The 14120-nt window shown below is 33.5% G+C and overlaps 1 protein-coding gene across 1 annotated transcript; it reads left to right on the plus strand.

The window, feature by feature from the left end:
• The first annotated feature begins 1114 nt into the window (after positions 1-1114).
• Positions 1115-2194, plus strand: Osi21 (Osiris 21). Its single transcript, XM_068765461.1, has 4 exons — positions 1115-1384; positions 1459-1651; positions 1734-1953; positions 2110-2194. Exons 1-4 carry the CDS (start codon positions 1115-1117, stop codon positions 2192-2194), a joined length of 768 nt encoding a protein of 255 aa, XP_068621562.1.
• The last annotated feature ends 11926 nt before the right edge of the window (positions 2195-14120 follow it).

A 14120-nucleotide genomic window follows, 5' to 3' on the forward strand; every position in this document is an offset into this window, starting at 1 on the left:
GTTCGGCGAGATGATCAAAGTTAAATTATTAAATAGTCAATGTTCTGCAACTAGAACAAAGCGCTTGTACATTCTCTCCATAAAGTTTTTGGGTTAAAAACATAAAACTGTGTTTTGATTGCAGTACGTAGTTGTATATACTCGTAGATCTTCACATTCTCGCGTCTTATTTTTGTCATGTAGTCGAACTGCAATGCTATGTGTGAAGCGGCACTTTAATGTACGTAGGTTTTCGTTTACGGACAACATATTAACTTTTTATTATTATTTAAAGTAATATTTTTTTTAATAAAAAACATTATTAAATGCTACTGGAAGCAGGCTGATTCCCACCGGACCTGTTGAAATTAACTAAGGTATATTTTCAGCAGTAGACGTCTTACGGCTGAAATGAAGATATTATTTGATAATATTTTCAACTGCCGTAAGACCTTTTATACTTTGGCCTCACCAAACTCCTTATTGTTAGTTTTTACAGATATAATTCGTAAAAGTAGCGCATTTAAAATGCTTTCATTTTATTGCGTAGCACTGGATGCATTTCAATGTAACTTTTACTTTCTTTTGTTCGATAATATTGCGAATAGTTCCTTGAGTAAGCATATATGCCCGGCGACGAGATCGGGCAGCTAGTGACTGAAGCCAAGTTTAAGCGCAAACAGAGCTTGTACTCTCTGATCGTGTTATTAAAGGCTGAAATGACTTCGATTAGTTTTGTCGGGTCCGAGAGCTCCACGCTGAAACCGGTCGTCCGTAAGTGAAATGTGAGCTCGAACAGTCCTCGCTGAACACGCAAGTCGTCAGTAATTATAATTTTTTCCACACATAGACGTTAAAATACACCACTGTAACATATACGGCTTACTTTTTGTCTAGCATTTTATTGGAGAAATTGGCTTGGAAAATGATTCTCAATCGTTTTCAAGTTCAGTTACGTAAGTGCGCGTGCGAGAGAACTGGTGCGGAATGGCGGATGTTTGGTGGTGCTTGTCGGCGACGTGCGTAGCCGATATAAACTCGCAGCCGCCACCTAGCCCGGCAGTTGTTGACAGGCTACCTTCGTATTCATCATCTTTTTACATTGCTAGTGTTGTGTTTATAACTAAAAATAAAGATGTGTGCATCCTTACGGATAGCTTTGGTTTCGCTTACCTGTGTTATTATCGCATCAGGTCATGTTCATGGGCCGAGAAGATCCCGCAGAATGGATGTTGAGGATTATGCACAGAATGAAGTAGACAGTGGTAGAGCCGAAGAAGGCTTTTGGCAATCACCTGAATTAGCTATTTTACAAAAGGTGTATGACGATTGTAGTGCCCAAAATCATTTAACAATATGTTTGAAGGGCAAAGCATTGACAGCGCTTTCGAGGGCAGTGGAGCAGGTGATCAGCGTGACTTCAGTGTTTAAGGATTTCTTAGTGTTTTGTGTATTTTAATATTTTAATATGTTGCATAGGATAACGTACAACTGGCCGACGGTTTGACTTTGGTCAAACAATCAAACGCACCACCTGCATTGGCGGAGCCTCGATTCTTTCCAGGCATGTCAACAGAAGACAAAATCGACTCAATGTTACGCTTGAAATTCGAACAATTGTTAAGAACACATTCTGTGTCATTTGATTTATCTTCGGAGGGTAGAGGGCGAGGTGGGTGTATTGTAGTTTGTAATTTAATTAATGCGTATATACTGCAAGAAAATATTATATTTATTTATTAATTATTACACAGGGAAGAAAGTTCTACCATATCTCATGCTCGGTGTGTTATCAACCGTTAGCATTGTGGGAGGTATGGCTCTGAAGACCTTAGCTGTCATTGCTGGTAAGGCACTGATCGCTAGTAAGGTTGCTTTGACAATCGCCGGTATTATTGCCCTCAGAAAGTTATTCAGCCAGGATGCGTCCCCTGCCGAAACAACGTTCCAAGTTCACGCAGATGGACACCATAGGTACGTTGATTAATCGCTAAGAATTAAAATATGTATTAACGCTAATTGTTAATGAAAATTAATTGATTTAAAAAAAAATTCCTGTCTGGCTTCATTAGAACGTTTTTGCTTGTTTATATAAATATTTAAATCTTTATTCTAGTCTTTAATTCGAAGGCGGAATCTGTACGTGGTGAGGCCAGTTAAAGGTACTCTAGAGCCGTACCTGTACAGAGGTGAACAATCAACTTCGAGCGCTTAACAGAAAATCTTCGGACAACTGGACTCCCTTACCGACTTACAAACATAAAGCATGAACCAAAGCATCGTCCTCATAATCGATTGAAATATGAACATTCGATTCCAAATCTACGTCAGTAAATAATTTATTATAACTTATTTAATTGTGACTACGGTAATAGCTATAATGACAGTAATAATATTTATAAAAAAAAATAGATGAGATTAATAAGAAACAATAAAAAATTAATTTAACAGATTGTCGTTTCATTAAAATTTTATTAATAATATATGAATTACCAACATCAATCCCAGATTAATAACTCATTAATTAAGTGTTTAGACGATACCTATTTGAATTTAAATTAGAGTGTATTCCATTTGATAGTTGGTGGGATGCCCTAAAACAAAAATGCTAAGCTTTTCAAAACTTGTAACACTGCATTAACTTTCAACCAAACAACACAAACAAACTAAAACAATTAAATTATCGATAAAATATTAAAACAATAATGTTTTAGTAGTACTATTGCTGGCATGGATAGGCTGAAAAGTGCCAGGAAAAGATATTAAGAAAAATTAAACTGATGTTTAGAGATATATAATAATTTTTGTAAAAGAAAAAAATAATAGCCATGTTGACTGCGTCTCGACTGAAACGATTTTATTTTATACAAAATTATTACAGACGAAATGATTTTACATTTTTAACTACTAAATTCTTAGAGAATCTTGTTTTGTGTTTGAAATTGGTACCATAACTGGAAATTACGGACGGGTAGAGGAAATGACGATGAGGATTTGAAACTGAAAGTATAATTAAGTTTATAGCATATTATTTATATTTATGGTCCCGTATTCTTGTTATTATTACAAAAATATGTTTATTTTAAAAATAAATAAGTACTATGATAATTACAATTTGTTTGATGTTTTAATTAACATACTTCAAACGCTTTCTTTCTTCGCTCTAGTGGAGAGTAGTCGAAGAAATATGTCATGATTTTCCGTTAAGTGGGCGCGGTAACGTACATGGAAAGTAGAAAGTTTTGAACGATTGACTGCACATGCACTCTTAGGTATGAATGATATTAGTGACGTTTTTTTTTGTCCGGAAGCAACATGTTTTTATTAATATACGCATTGACCTATTAACGTACATGTTGATCCTTAAAACTTTAACAGAGATTTGTCAGGATGCGTCATTTGCATTAACGCGACAGAGGTTTCGTGTTGCTAATTTAGCAGCTGTGCTAACGAAGTACATAATCAGCTATTTCCCGCCGAGCAGTACGGAGCGAGGCGAAGCGTTTGTTCGGCTGGAAGGTCAGGCCGTTGATTAGTCGTGCGCCGGTAAAGGCTGACCACATTGCGCGTTTGTGCGCCCGGACGCTGTTTATAATGCAGATATGTGTTTGCCCAATCGGTGCACGCTACGTTGGCTATATGGCATAGTTAATGTGGCTGGAGTCTCTTTGCATACGCAAATATAGGGCGGGCGGTCCAGCCCTGATTAAGCGGTGCAACGGCGGTGACGGTGGCTTCATTTCTGCTTTAGAAATAGCGCGTCACTTGATTACTTCCCTGGAATTTGTACATGCATGTACCGTTTTGACTCAAATAAATATTTAGATTTATGCGGACATCATTTAAATTACACGATCACTTCCAAAAAACTTTTCCGAGCTTTGAAAAAAAAAACACAAGATATGTTAACTTGTACGGTCATACGAGAAGTTTCACTGAATGTTTTAGAGTACCAAATTTAAACTAAGTATTAGTTGATACATGGTTTAGTGTTTATCAAAACAGTCGCTTTGACGATCTATTCTGCGTTGCATTCTATATGAGCATTGTTAGAAGTAGTGGGTTCACTTCTTTTTTGAGTCTTTTCTATGGTGTTTGGAGATACAGGCATTATCGGCGTCTTGAAACCAAGTTTTTCCTTCAGAATAAATTTATATCTCTTTTTACTAGGTGTAAAGTCCGTATTATAAAACTCAAACAGTCATACTCAAAAATTCCGTTTTTTGTTCGATCGAGTGCGCTCACGCCTTGTTTTGATGAAGAAGGATCTTACTGCGTCGACTTTGTTGTCAATTTTTCCCAAAACATGTTACGATTTTCTTCTTTTCGAGAATAATTGATGAATAGCCTCTTCGACTGAGGATTGATGTGATTATCTTTTTCCTTACGTTTCTTCCTCGCCAAATTTTTTCAGGCAAGTCTTTTAAAGTTCTCTTAAAATAAATATGCAACGTGTTAATATTATTTCTTGGTTATAAAATTATAACACCATGATCCTTTTTATCTGTGTCAAAGTTAAATACAGCATTTGAGGCATCACCGTATGATTTCATTATCATTTTATGCCATTAATTGTTTTCGTTTTAACTATGACGTTCGACGAATTCAAAACATGAGGTATTATTACCAGCACAATGCTTCGTAATAATGTTGGGATTTTAAATTTGAATCATACCAATGTTCAAGCTTGCTGAAATTCATAGGTGTCATACAACTACAATGTTAGTTTCTGTTGTTGCTGTTGAAAGATCCTCATGTGGATCATCACTAAGGCTAGAAGGAATACATTTGAACTGGTAAAACTAGCTTTAAATAGCAGCGCAAGATATACCACCCCAAGATACATCACCCAAAGCTAACAGAGTTGTGTTGTGACTTCGTTGCTGAATGAGACCGCAACTAAAAATGTAAAAAAAATCACCGAATGAAAATTTTCAAAATACCACCATTCTGTGAAAATAAATAAAAAGTTCAAAAGGGATGTAGGTATATTTGTCAGCAAAAGGCTTCGAAAGTTTTACACATATTTCCAACCATCCTGTATCATGTAAGTACATGTATCATACATGAAAGGATTAGTAAAGAGTTCCATTTGAGAAATAGAAGACATTCTTTAAAATTATTTTTTTGCCAATTCTAATATAAAATTAATGTTTATAAGGTAATATTTATTTACTGTCTGCTAATTAATCTACGTGTTATATAGCGCAGCATGCTTATGATTTGTTTTTTAATTAGATATTTATCTGTAGCGGCACTGTTCTGTTCAGGGTTGTTAACCTTTATGATTATATACCTTAAACCTTATCTGTTCCCGTAATAAACCACTTCCGTAGCGCAAATCTTATTTAATTTTTTGTGGCTTTTACTCCTTTCTGGTAACAAGGCGTTTTAAGTTTTATTTTATATTTAAATTCTCCAAAAAAGATTACACAAAAAATTATAACAAGTAAGATTGAAAATATAGTACAGCACAATATATCTTAAGTCTAAGGAGACACAGCACGCATTACATTAAAAACAGCAAATAATTTTGAAATACTACACTGTAATATATTTAAAACAAAAATAAAAAACTACGTTTACGACTCGATTCTTTTTATAATGAGTTGTTTAAATTTTAATAAAGAATTGCTGAAGAAACAAATTCAGAAGGTGGCTGGAGTTCATTATATTCGTGTGCTGTTTTGGCTATCGGTGAGGGTTCACCTGGGTTGGTTGTGGAACATATTTAAAGATAATGAAATTGACGTATCGTAATCGATTTCTATTCAAATAGTATCGTATCTTAAGATACCTAATAACTTTGGTTTTGGTTGTACCGAATGACATTTTTTCTATATAAATTGAGCTTTTATTTTTCAGAATATAGTACATAAATATATGTAAGAATATTATCATAAACTTGATATGTATATAATTTTAATTCCATAAGATAGGAAATGTATTAATTACGTCGGTGTTCCTGCAAATGGATATAATATCAATTATGTTTGTTTCAAATGTCAATTTCAGTAATGTCTTTGGGGAATTAGATGGACGTCTGATGCATTAGCTAATATTATCGACTTACACCACTAAGCCCAGGTGTCGTCTGCCAATCTGTTTCGCCTTCAATACTTGATGACCTCTAACATCTCAAAATAGGCCAAGCACGATGAAATATGTGTTTATAGATAATTTATAGAAAAAGAAGTTATCTTTTAATTATAAACGTTAATGATGTAAAACTTTTCGTAAATAGTTTTAATAATACAGCTATTAATAAGTCATATAAAATTCTTTTAAACTATTTTTTTTTAATAATTGACCATCGATTGGGTTTTTAGAACGTTTCGAAATAAAAAAAATGATATATATCGGATTAAAAAAAAAACGTTATAAATAATTGTTGGGAGTTAACAAACCTGTTCCTGTTATATATAACATGTTTACATAGGAACATAATGTAACGGGACTGGGAGCGACACTCCTAGAGCGAAGTTACTTTACGGGTGAATGGTCAAAGTATCCGACATAAACCTATTTTGTTCTCTTCTTATATTGGATGTACGTTCCCTTCTTCACCCGCTGCGTCGCTGTCCGCTGTCCTTTGAAACAGGGCTGTACGATTACTGTGAGAATTATTGACTGAATGTTCAAAATTATAGTCATTATTAAATGTAACTCTGACGGCGAATGTATTACTGAATGAATGCAAAATTGAATCAGTATTTTCACTCTAATTCGAAAGTATTTTAGAAGTTAAAAAGTGAATATGTTAAGTAAATGTAGTGGAAAGTATTAAATAAATTTATTTTGACTCATTTAATAGAAACTTCATCAACATAAATTAAAAATAGTTCCATAGTAATAGTCCATTATATTACAGTGTAAAGAGACTATATCTGTTAAGTCATGTAAGATTTTAATTTCTGATAGAGATATAACTGTTTTACTGCCGCTACTTATATATAGGTAACCCATGATAAAACAACATCTAACATCGTTAATTATATATGCTAACTTATAAAGCCTGTTTAAAATAATTGTAATTATATAGTGTTCTGTTACAAATAGGTGTAGTAGTTTAGCTAAAATAACTGTAATTGCTTAAAATGAGACAGAAAATTCAATGCCGGCTGAATGTAACAAGCATCTTAAAGTATTAAGATAATTAACTAATGTTTCATTTACAACAAAATTCTAACCACTGTATGAAAATATTTTTAACAATATCAATTCATTTATGACAACAATGCGGGGTCGGGAATTTCATTTGGTAGATGAAAAGATCTTTCTGAAGAAACTGTTGCTGGTTAGGATTTATAATGCAATTAAAAAAATTAATAGGAAATCAAAGTATACATGTATCTATCAGGATAGATTCTTAAAAAGAATAGCTACCGCTACGAGATAAATAAGAACTGCTTAATAACGAATATTTACAACATTTATAATAATTTGATTTCAATTAAATAATCAAAATAATTGAAATTTATAAATTGATAGACTAAACCGGCGGTGTATTTTTTCGGTTTGGTTTTTTTTACCTACAGACTCCTTCAAATCTCACACAGTCATTAGTTGTCAAAGTTTTTGTGCACTAAAATAAAAAATGAGGTTAGAAAATGACTTAAAAATCAATTATTTCCGCTTATTCAACCCTGGCATTGGGTGGAGCACTGCGAGGAAGTTTTGTTGGGAATTATGTTGGTACGTGCCAAAGCCATTATTGCTGCGAGAAAAGTTCATCAATTTCATTTCTAGCTTCGCACACGTCCGTTGTTCTTATTCTGCGCTTTGTACAGTGCTGAATACTGGATCTTTATTACGCTGCATATGTTTTTAGAAAGCTATTTTGCTTCGCAGGCTAATCCATCAAAATTTTTTTCCCGGTAAGTTTTAATGAATTTCTTGAGATTTTAAATCGTTTTACGGCTGTTGAACAACAAAAAACTTTTTTCCTCGAGTTTTTTTGTTGTCCTTGGTAAAAACAAATATAAAAATAATTTTATTTATTAAAAGAAATATTAAAAAGTATGCATATTTTAAATAGGAGCCTGTTTTAATAAAATATATGAACGAATGTTCATGCACGTAATACATACAATGTCGTTGAAAAATTTCCTTGCGTGGAAAACGTAAAGGTGAAAGTGTCTATACATACATACACGCTCTAGCTTATAATGGAATTATTGCAATTGAAGTGCGTTTCAAATTGAATAGTAAGTATTGCAATACTTTCTAATTTTCTCTCAGCTTTTATAAGGCAGGATATGATGAAAGTAATACATTTTGTCTAGCATACATACATGGCATACATACATACAGTTTTAATGCAATTAATTTTATTTTGAATATTTTTTCTCACACGATGTAAAATAATATGCATTAAATTAAAACTATTTGTATTTAAATTAATTTGCTTTCGAGTTATTTAATGTAATACGAGTAGCGATTTAAGGACTAAGAAACAAAAATTTTAATGACAATTTTTTATGTCTAATATTGGTCTTAGTAATTTCGCGTTTTATATCTAATTGTTGCAAAACAAGTTCTTTTATTTTGAAAATATATTATGCGTTTTTTAAAACTATAATAGATTTTTGTCCAATTATGTATTTTTTGACTCCCTTACTACTTTTTGAAATAAATATTATGATGAACTATTAAAGTTGTGTTTTATATTATGTAAATATTTCTTTTCGATATTAATGCTACAATTTTGTAGTGTATATTGTACGGTATTTCTAATTAGCAGGAAGGGTGGTCAGGTGGTCGTCTGGGATCACGGCTGGCCCAAGCGAGCAAGACTGTTTCGGGAGGCTAACTAACAGAGCTTGACGAATGTTTTCAGTTTCGCTAACCTTATTGCCCACCGACAAGGATCAAAGTCGTCTGTTGGGTGGGCAAATTTATTGTTGTATAGCATTACTCCCCCGGACGTTAGCCGGCCGTCATTATGTGTCATTAGTTTTGCGACACTGACCAAATGACTGGTCTGTGATATCGGATGACTCATTTCGTTCGTGATTAGTTTCCCCGATTTTCTAAATGCATAGACTTAATGTTTACTATTTATGGTCTACTATGGACTTGGCTTTGAAAATCTATAATCAAAATAAAAAAAATACTTTCATTAAAACACGTCACAATAAATTATTAATAAATTATTAATAAATTATTATGGATTTGTTGATAAAATAACTCATGACCAAGAATTTCCACATTCTTTCGCATTTATTATTGTCAATCGTTTGATCTACTTTATGACTTCACAAACATGACAGTGTGCATACACTTTTCTTTCTTGTTTTTCTTAATAAATTTGTAACGAAATTCTACATCTTTGATAATCTATCGGATCATTGTCATACAACCTCCAAAAATGGGCATTGCGAAATTTATAAAAAATCATAATTAAAATTCATTCAAAATATCTTTGTTCAAGTAGGTATTAACATGCGATTTTGAATCGTCGATTATCTTAACAATATAAGCAGTACCCTACCACCAGTAGCAGTTGTTATAAATGAAATTTAATAATTTTTTTTCATATGTACATTATAATATCAATTATGTAAATGAGTCAACAAACCAAGTTCCACAAATTTCGATCATCTAAAAACTCTTTAATGATATTATAAGATTTATCTAATAATATACCTTTAATTTTTGGTTTACAGCTAAGAAACGGGTGGTCTAAAATATCTTGGATCTGACATATCTTGTACTTTATTATATATATCCTGACAACTAGGGAGTCGTCACACACAAACAGCGGTTATGGATCCTTAACTAAGATCTGACTCCATGTTCTTATTCAAGAGTAAGCGATCACACTTGCATACTTTGAAGGAGCTATATTGATATTTAAGAGTTTTTTTAGATTAATGAAAATTACTATTTGTAAATCTAATCAAATACTTTAGTTTGTAATCACTTTCATTATTCTTAACAAATTATACAAAGTTTCACTTTCAGACTATTCGGTTCCGTTCAACTTTGAGCAACAATTACGTACATTAGAATGTAGTGAGGGTAAGTTTCATAAGTATAATGTTATTGACTCTAGCAAATTTACGAGTTCGCCCTGTGTGTTCATCGAACGTAATCTGCTTTAATTATACCATAAATTTCAGTTAGTAAGATTAGTGTATGTTCCTTGATTTTTCTTAATACTTCTTTGTTGTAATTAGTCTAAGCATTAAGAAAATTTCACTTATTGAACACTAGTATATTGTAGCCATTTTTTTAAAAGAAAATTACTGTTTTTTTCATGTTTTTAATACGTCGTATAAGTGTAAATACTTTGGGTGTTAGGTAATTATAATAAGGTTCACTTAATGCGACAGTGAATTAAAACTCCAACTTTTGGTTTTACAATTGTCTTAAATATTAAGTAAAGTTTCTTGTTGATCAGTGCAGAAAATGAGTTATTTCTCATTTAATGACGTCTTTTCGGAAAACAATGTAAAGTGTACTCGAAGGAAAACGCTTCGTTCCCGCCGGAATATAATCGTCCGGTCGTAATTTATATTGTCTGCTGCAGAGGCGAGTCCCGCTGCACATTCATTTATTTTATGTGCCATTTACAATTGTCGGTCGATGGTCAAGGGAGCGGGCGAGGGTTAAAGGGAGACTGCGCGGTGGAGGGGTGCCGCCGGACGACGTTGCCTTCGCATTATAAAACCGTGCGGTCATCTGCGAACTACGTAATGGTATTTGTAACAGGAGCGGACCGCATGAGCAGCGGCCGATGCCGCCTAGGTTCCTTTCATTTATTTATAACGCTCCCTTCGAGCCGTTTGTTGATTGGATTTGTTTATTTGGAACGCGTATTGATATAAATTGCAATTGCCATCAGGTCCATGACAGTTGTTGACATTTTTTCACCTTGACTAACTGTTGATTATCTTAATTTCAGTTTTAGGACGTTCACTGCTGTACATACGCCTCCCCCATAGCTTTCATTAATATCGGTTGGAAGCGACATGCACTCAGCATCTTCTGTTGACATGACCATGGTAGTTTGTCCAACTTGTGACAATATTTAGCAAAATTTGTAAAGAGCAATATTTTCGAAATAATAGTACTTATAGATATTAAACTTATCTCGGTCGCTGAGAAACTGGTAAATTATGATTCAAGACCTATTCGAAATGGAATGCTGCAATAAATTGAATAGAATGATCGAATGCACGTAAGCACTATTTTTAAACAAGTAGTTACTACAGAAATTTTACAATAACATTTATACATTATTAACAATGAAGTCATGGTTATCGACTAAAAATATTTTACAAGTTTTTAATATGTTTCTGTATATATTCAGTGAGATCGAGTCTATTTTTGTCCAATTAATTTAATACTCTATACCACGGTATAACAAAGAATGCATTTTGAAAATTGCATAGACTACCCACGAGATTAAAAGCGTTAGTGATTGTAAGGAAAGTACTTCAGTTAAAGAGTTTATTTTTTATAATACATTTCTTAGTTGAATTTCTCAAAAATTGAAAAAAAACTGTCTCTGGAGCATAATCATGTTTAACTTTGAAGTTTTTAAGAGATGTCAGTATGAAAATGAGACACGTGATATAGTCTTTTAACCCGTTAGTTTATAAAGGTCATACAAGGCTTTTTTTGTTTCTATCTATAGCCTACGTTATTGACTTGTACCCTTTTTTATTTCCTTTTCAAAAATTTAACTAATACTTGCAATCTATGTATCGTCACATGCAGTGAAATCATTTTCGAAGCAAAAGCGTTTATTTTTGGGGGTGCTTTCACCGGCGTTTTCAGACGCAGCCTCCGCTTCTTCAGCATCTTCAAACTGTACACTACGACGGCATTTTTTTTTGGGAATATATAAAGGTCTTCTTGTATAAGATCTCAACTATAAGGAGGTTGACTCGTCAATTCTATTTTAGCCATAGTCAAATCCGCAATCGTTCTTTTGACTAATGATAAAGAAGGATTCCACTGTGTAGACTTTGTAATCGAACTTTATTTAAAAAAAAGAAAGCATAAAAATGTTAGTGTACAACTCTACTCTTCTAGAAAATAATTGTTAAACATCGAAAATTTACAGGAATTAAATCCATAATTCAGATGCTAAATCTGAAGTTTTTAGATGAATAAGTAATTAAATTAAAAAATAGAAAGATAAATAAAATAGACGATACGATAACAAGTACATGTAAATCCCCACTTGAATAAAGATATTTTGAATATTGATTTTTTTTTGAATAAATGACAGATGAATGTCACGAAAGTGTTAGTACAGAGTTTTGTTTTCGAATTTTAAAAGGTTATTTCTATAATTATTTTTAAACTGGCCAGTCATATATTACTGTAATTGCTACATTTTACTAGAATTATAACAAATAAAATTATAGATTACCTCGGTCAGTTTTATTTTAATTATCACCATGTATTTGTTCCATTGATAATTAAAACGAAATATCTTTTATAAGTTCTTTATACTATGTGGTTTAAAAAACTTAATTACTAATTTATTAACTAATATATTTTCATTCAACTTTAGGTATGGTTTATCTTTAGTAATGAATAAACACAAATGTTGTATTGTGATTTTTATAATTAAATATTTAGCAATCAAACTCATATTATCAAAAATATTACAAATTACTTTTTTTAATTAATGACATTGTTACGTATATATTTTAATCAATAACCGATTGCGTGGCGGTTTATTATATTTTACAATTTTAGGAAAGCTTACAGACTAATAATAATTATTTAAACTTAAGTAGGCTACAAGTTTGCTGATAACAAGCTTCTACTTATTATTTTTTATATAAGCATGCACCCACAAAAATAAAAGAAACTAAGAATTTTAAGGTTATTATTTTTGATATAAAACGATTGGCAACGCTATTGTAAGTATGCGTAACATACATTGTATTCATTTTAAAGTGATTGCACCTTTCGCACGAGTTTGAGCAGGCGGCAGCAGCCAAGAGGCTGAGTGGCTTTGTGTTCTTTTGTTTTTTAATTATAACGGCGGCGGGTGTGGGGTGGCGCCCCCTGCCAAGTTGTCGGTGGAGGTGCTTTCTTGTTAAGCGCGGCGGGCGCTCGCCTCCTACGTGCCTCGGCCGTTCATTTCGTAGAAACTTATAACCTGACCCGCGTACTTATGAGCGTCGCCAATAAATATAGCAATGAGCGGAGGCGAGCGCGGCGCTGGCCGTCGGCGCGAGCGGGACGGCGAGGCATTGTTAGCTAAATATCTAGGTGGTCAGTTGGGCGGCGGGGCCGGGGCGGCCAGAAGACGGGCGGGGCGGCGGACGTGCCGGGCCGGCGCCGGCCGATGTATCGAGCGCGTATTGCAGACGCGGTCACGCGCTGCAATATTGCGTTCGCTCTGCGATATTGCCCCTCACTAACTCAATTTGATAAATTGTGCAAAGTTCGCCTGCTGTGTATTGCCGCCGGTTACATTGATACGTTCCGTATAATGAAACTCGCTTTCCTACTGCTCGCTATGTATACCTTAGCAGACGACTCCGATCAACGTACGCACAAATTATTGCAATTTCGCACAAAAGATTTATTACGTTATTTTAACAATTAAATGTTATTTGAATAGCTTGAAGAAACAATGTCCAAAAATGATAACTTTTTAATGAAATAAAATAAAATACAATTTTTAGTTTGTAAAAAAATAAAATAAAGGAATACTATAATTTTCATTACTATTCTCACTATGCATAAATTAAAATGGCAGAAAAAAAAAGAAAAGAAGAAGAATAATTATAAACACTTTTTCAAAATATTTAATATTTCTTTATATGTATAACGTCATTAGTCTTTATTACCAGCTATGGGCAGTAATAGTATTTGAATTTATAGATGAAATGTAAGCGTAGTAAAAATCCAGTTTAAAAAATGCTTCGGATCGGTGCGGTCGTGTGTGGCCGCAGCTTAACGGCGGGAAAATGATTTATATTGTTTGTGTAGCAGCGAGGAGCGCGGGGTGGGTACAGGGGGGTTTCAGGCCGGTCGCTTTCTCAAGCAGATCCAGTCCACTGCAGATATGGGCGAGTATTATTATTGATCCGGCTCGGGTGGTCGGCGGTCGGCATTTCCTACCGTTCATACTCGAGCGGGTGGCGGGCCGTTGCCGACATATT

Source organism: Battus philenor, unplaced genomic scaffold (assembly GCF_028537555.1).
Source record: "Battus philenor isolate CCGP_79_NKW_IND1 unplaced genomic scaffold, ilBatPhil1.0.hap1 SCAF_2, whole genome shotgun sequence".
In the NCBI taxonomy this organism is placed as follows: domain Eukaryota; kingdom Metazoa; phylum Arthropoda; class Insecta; order Lepidoptera; family Papilionidae; genus Battus; species Battus philenor.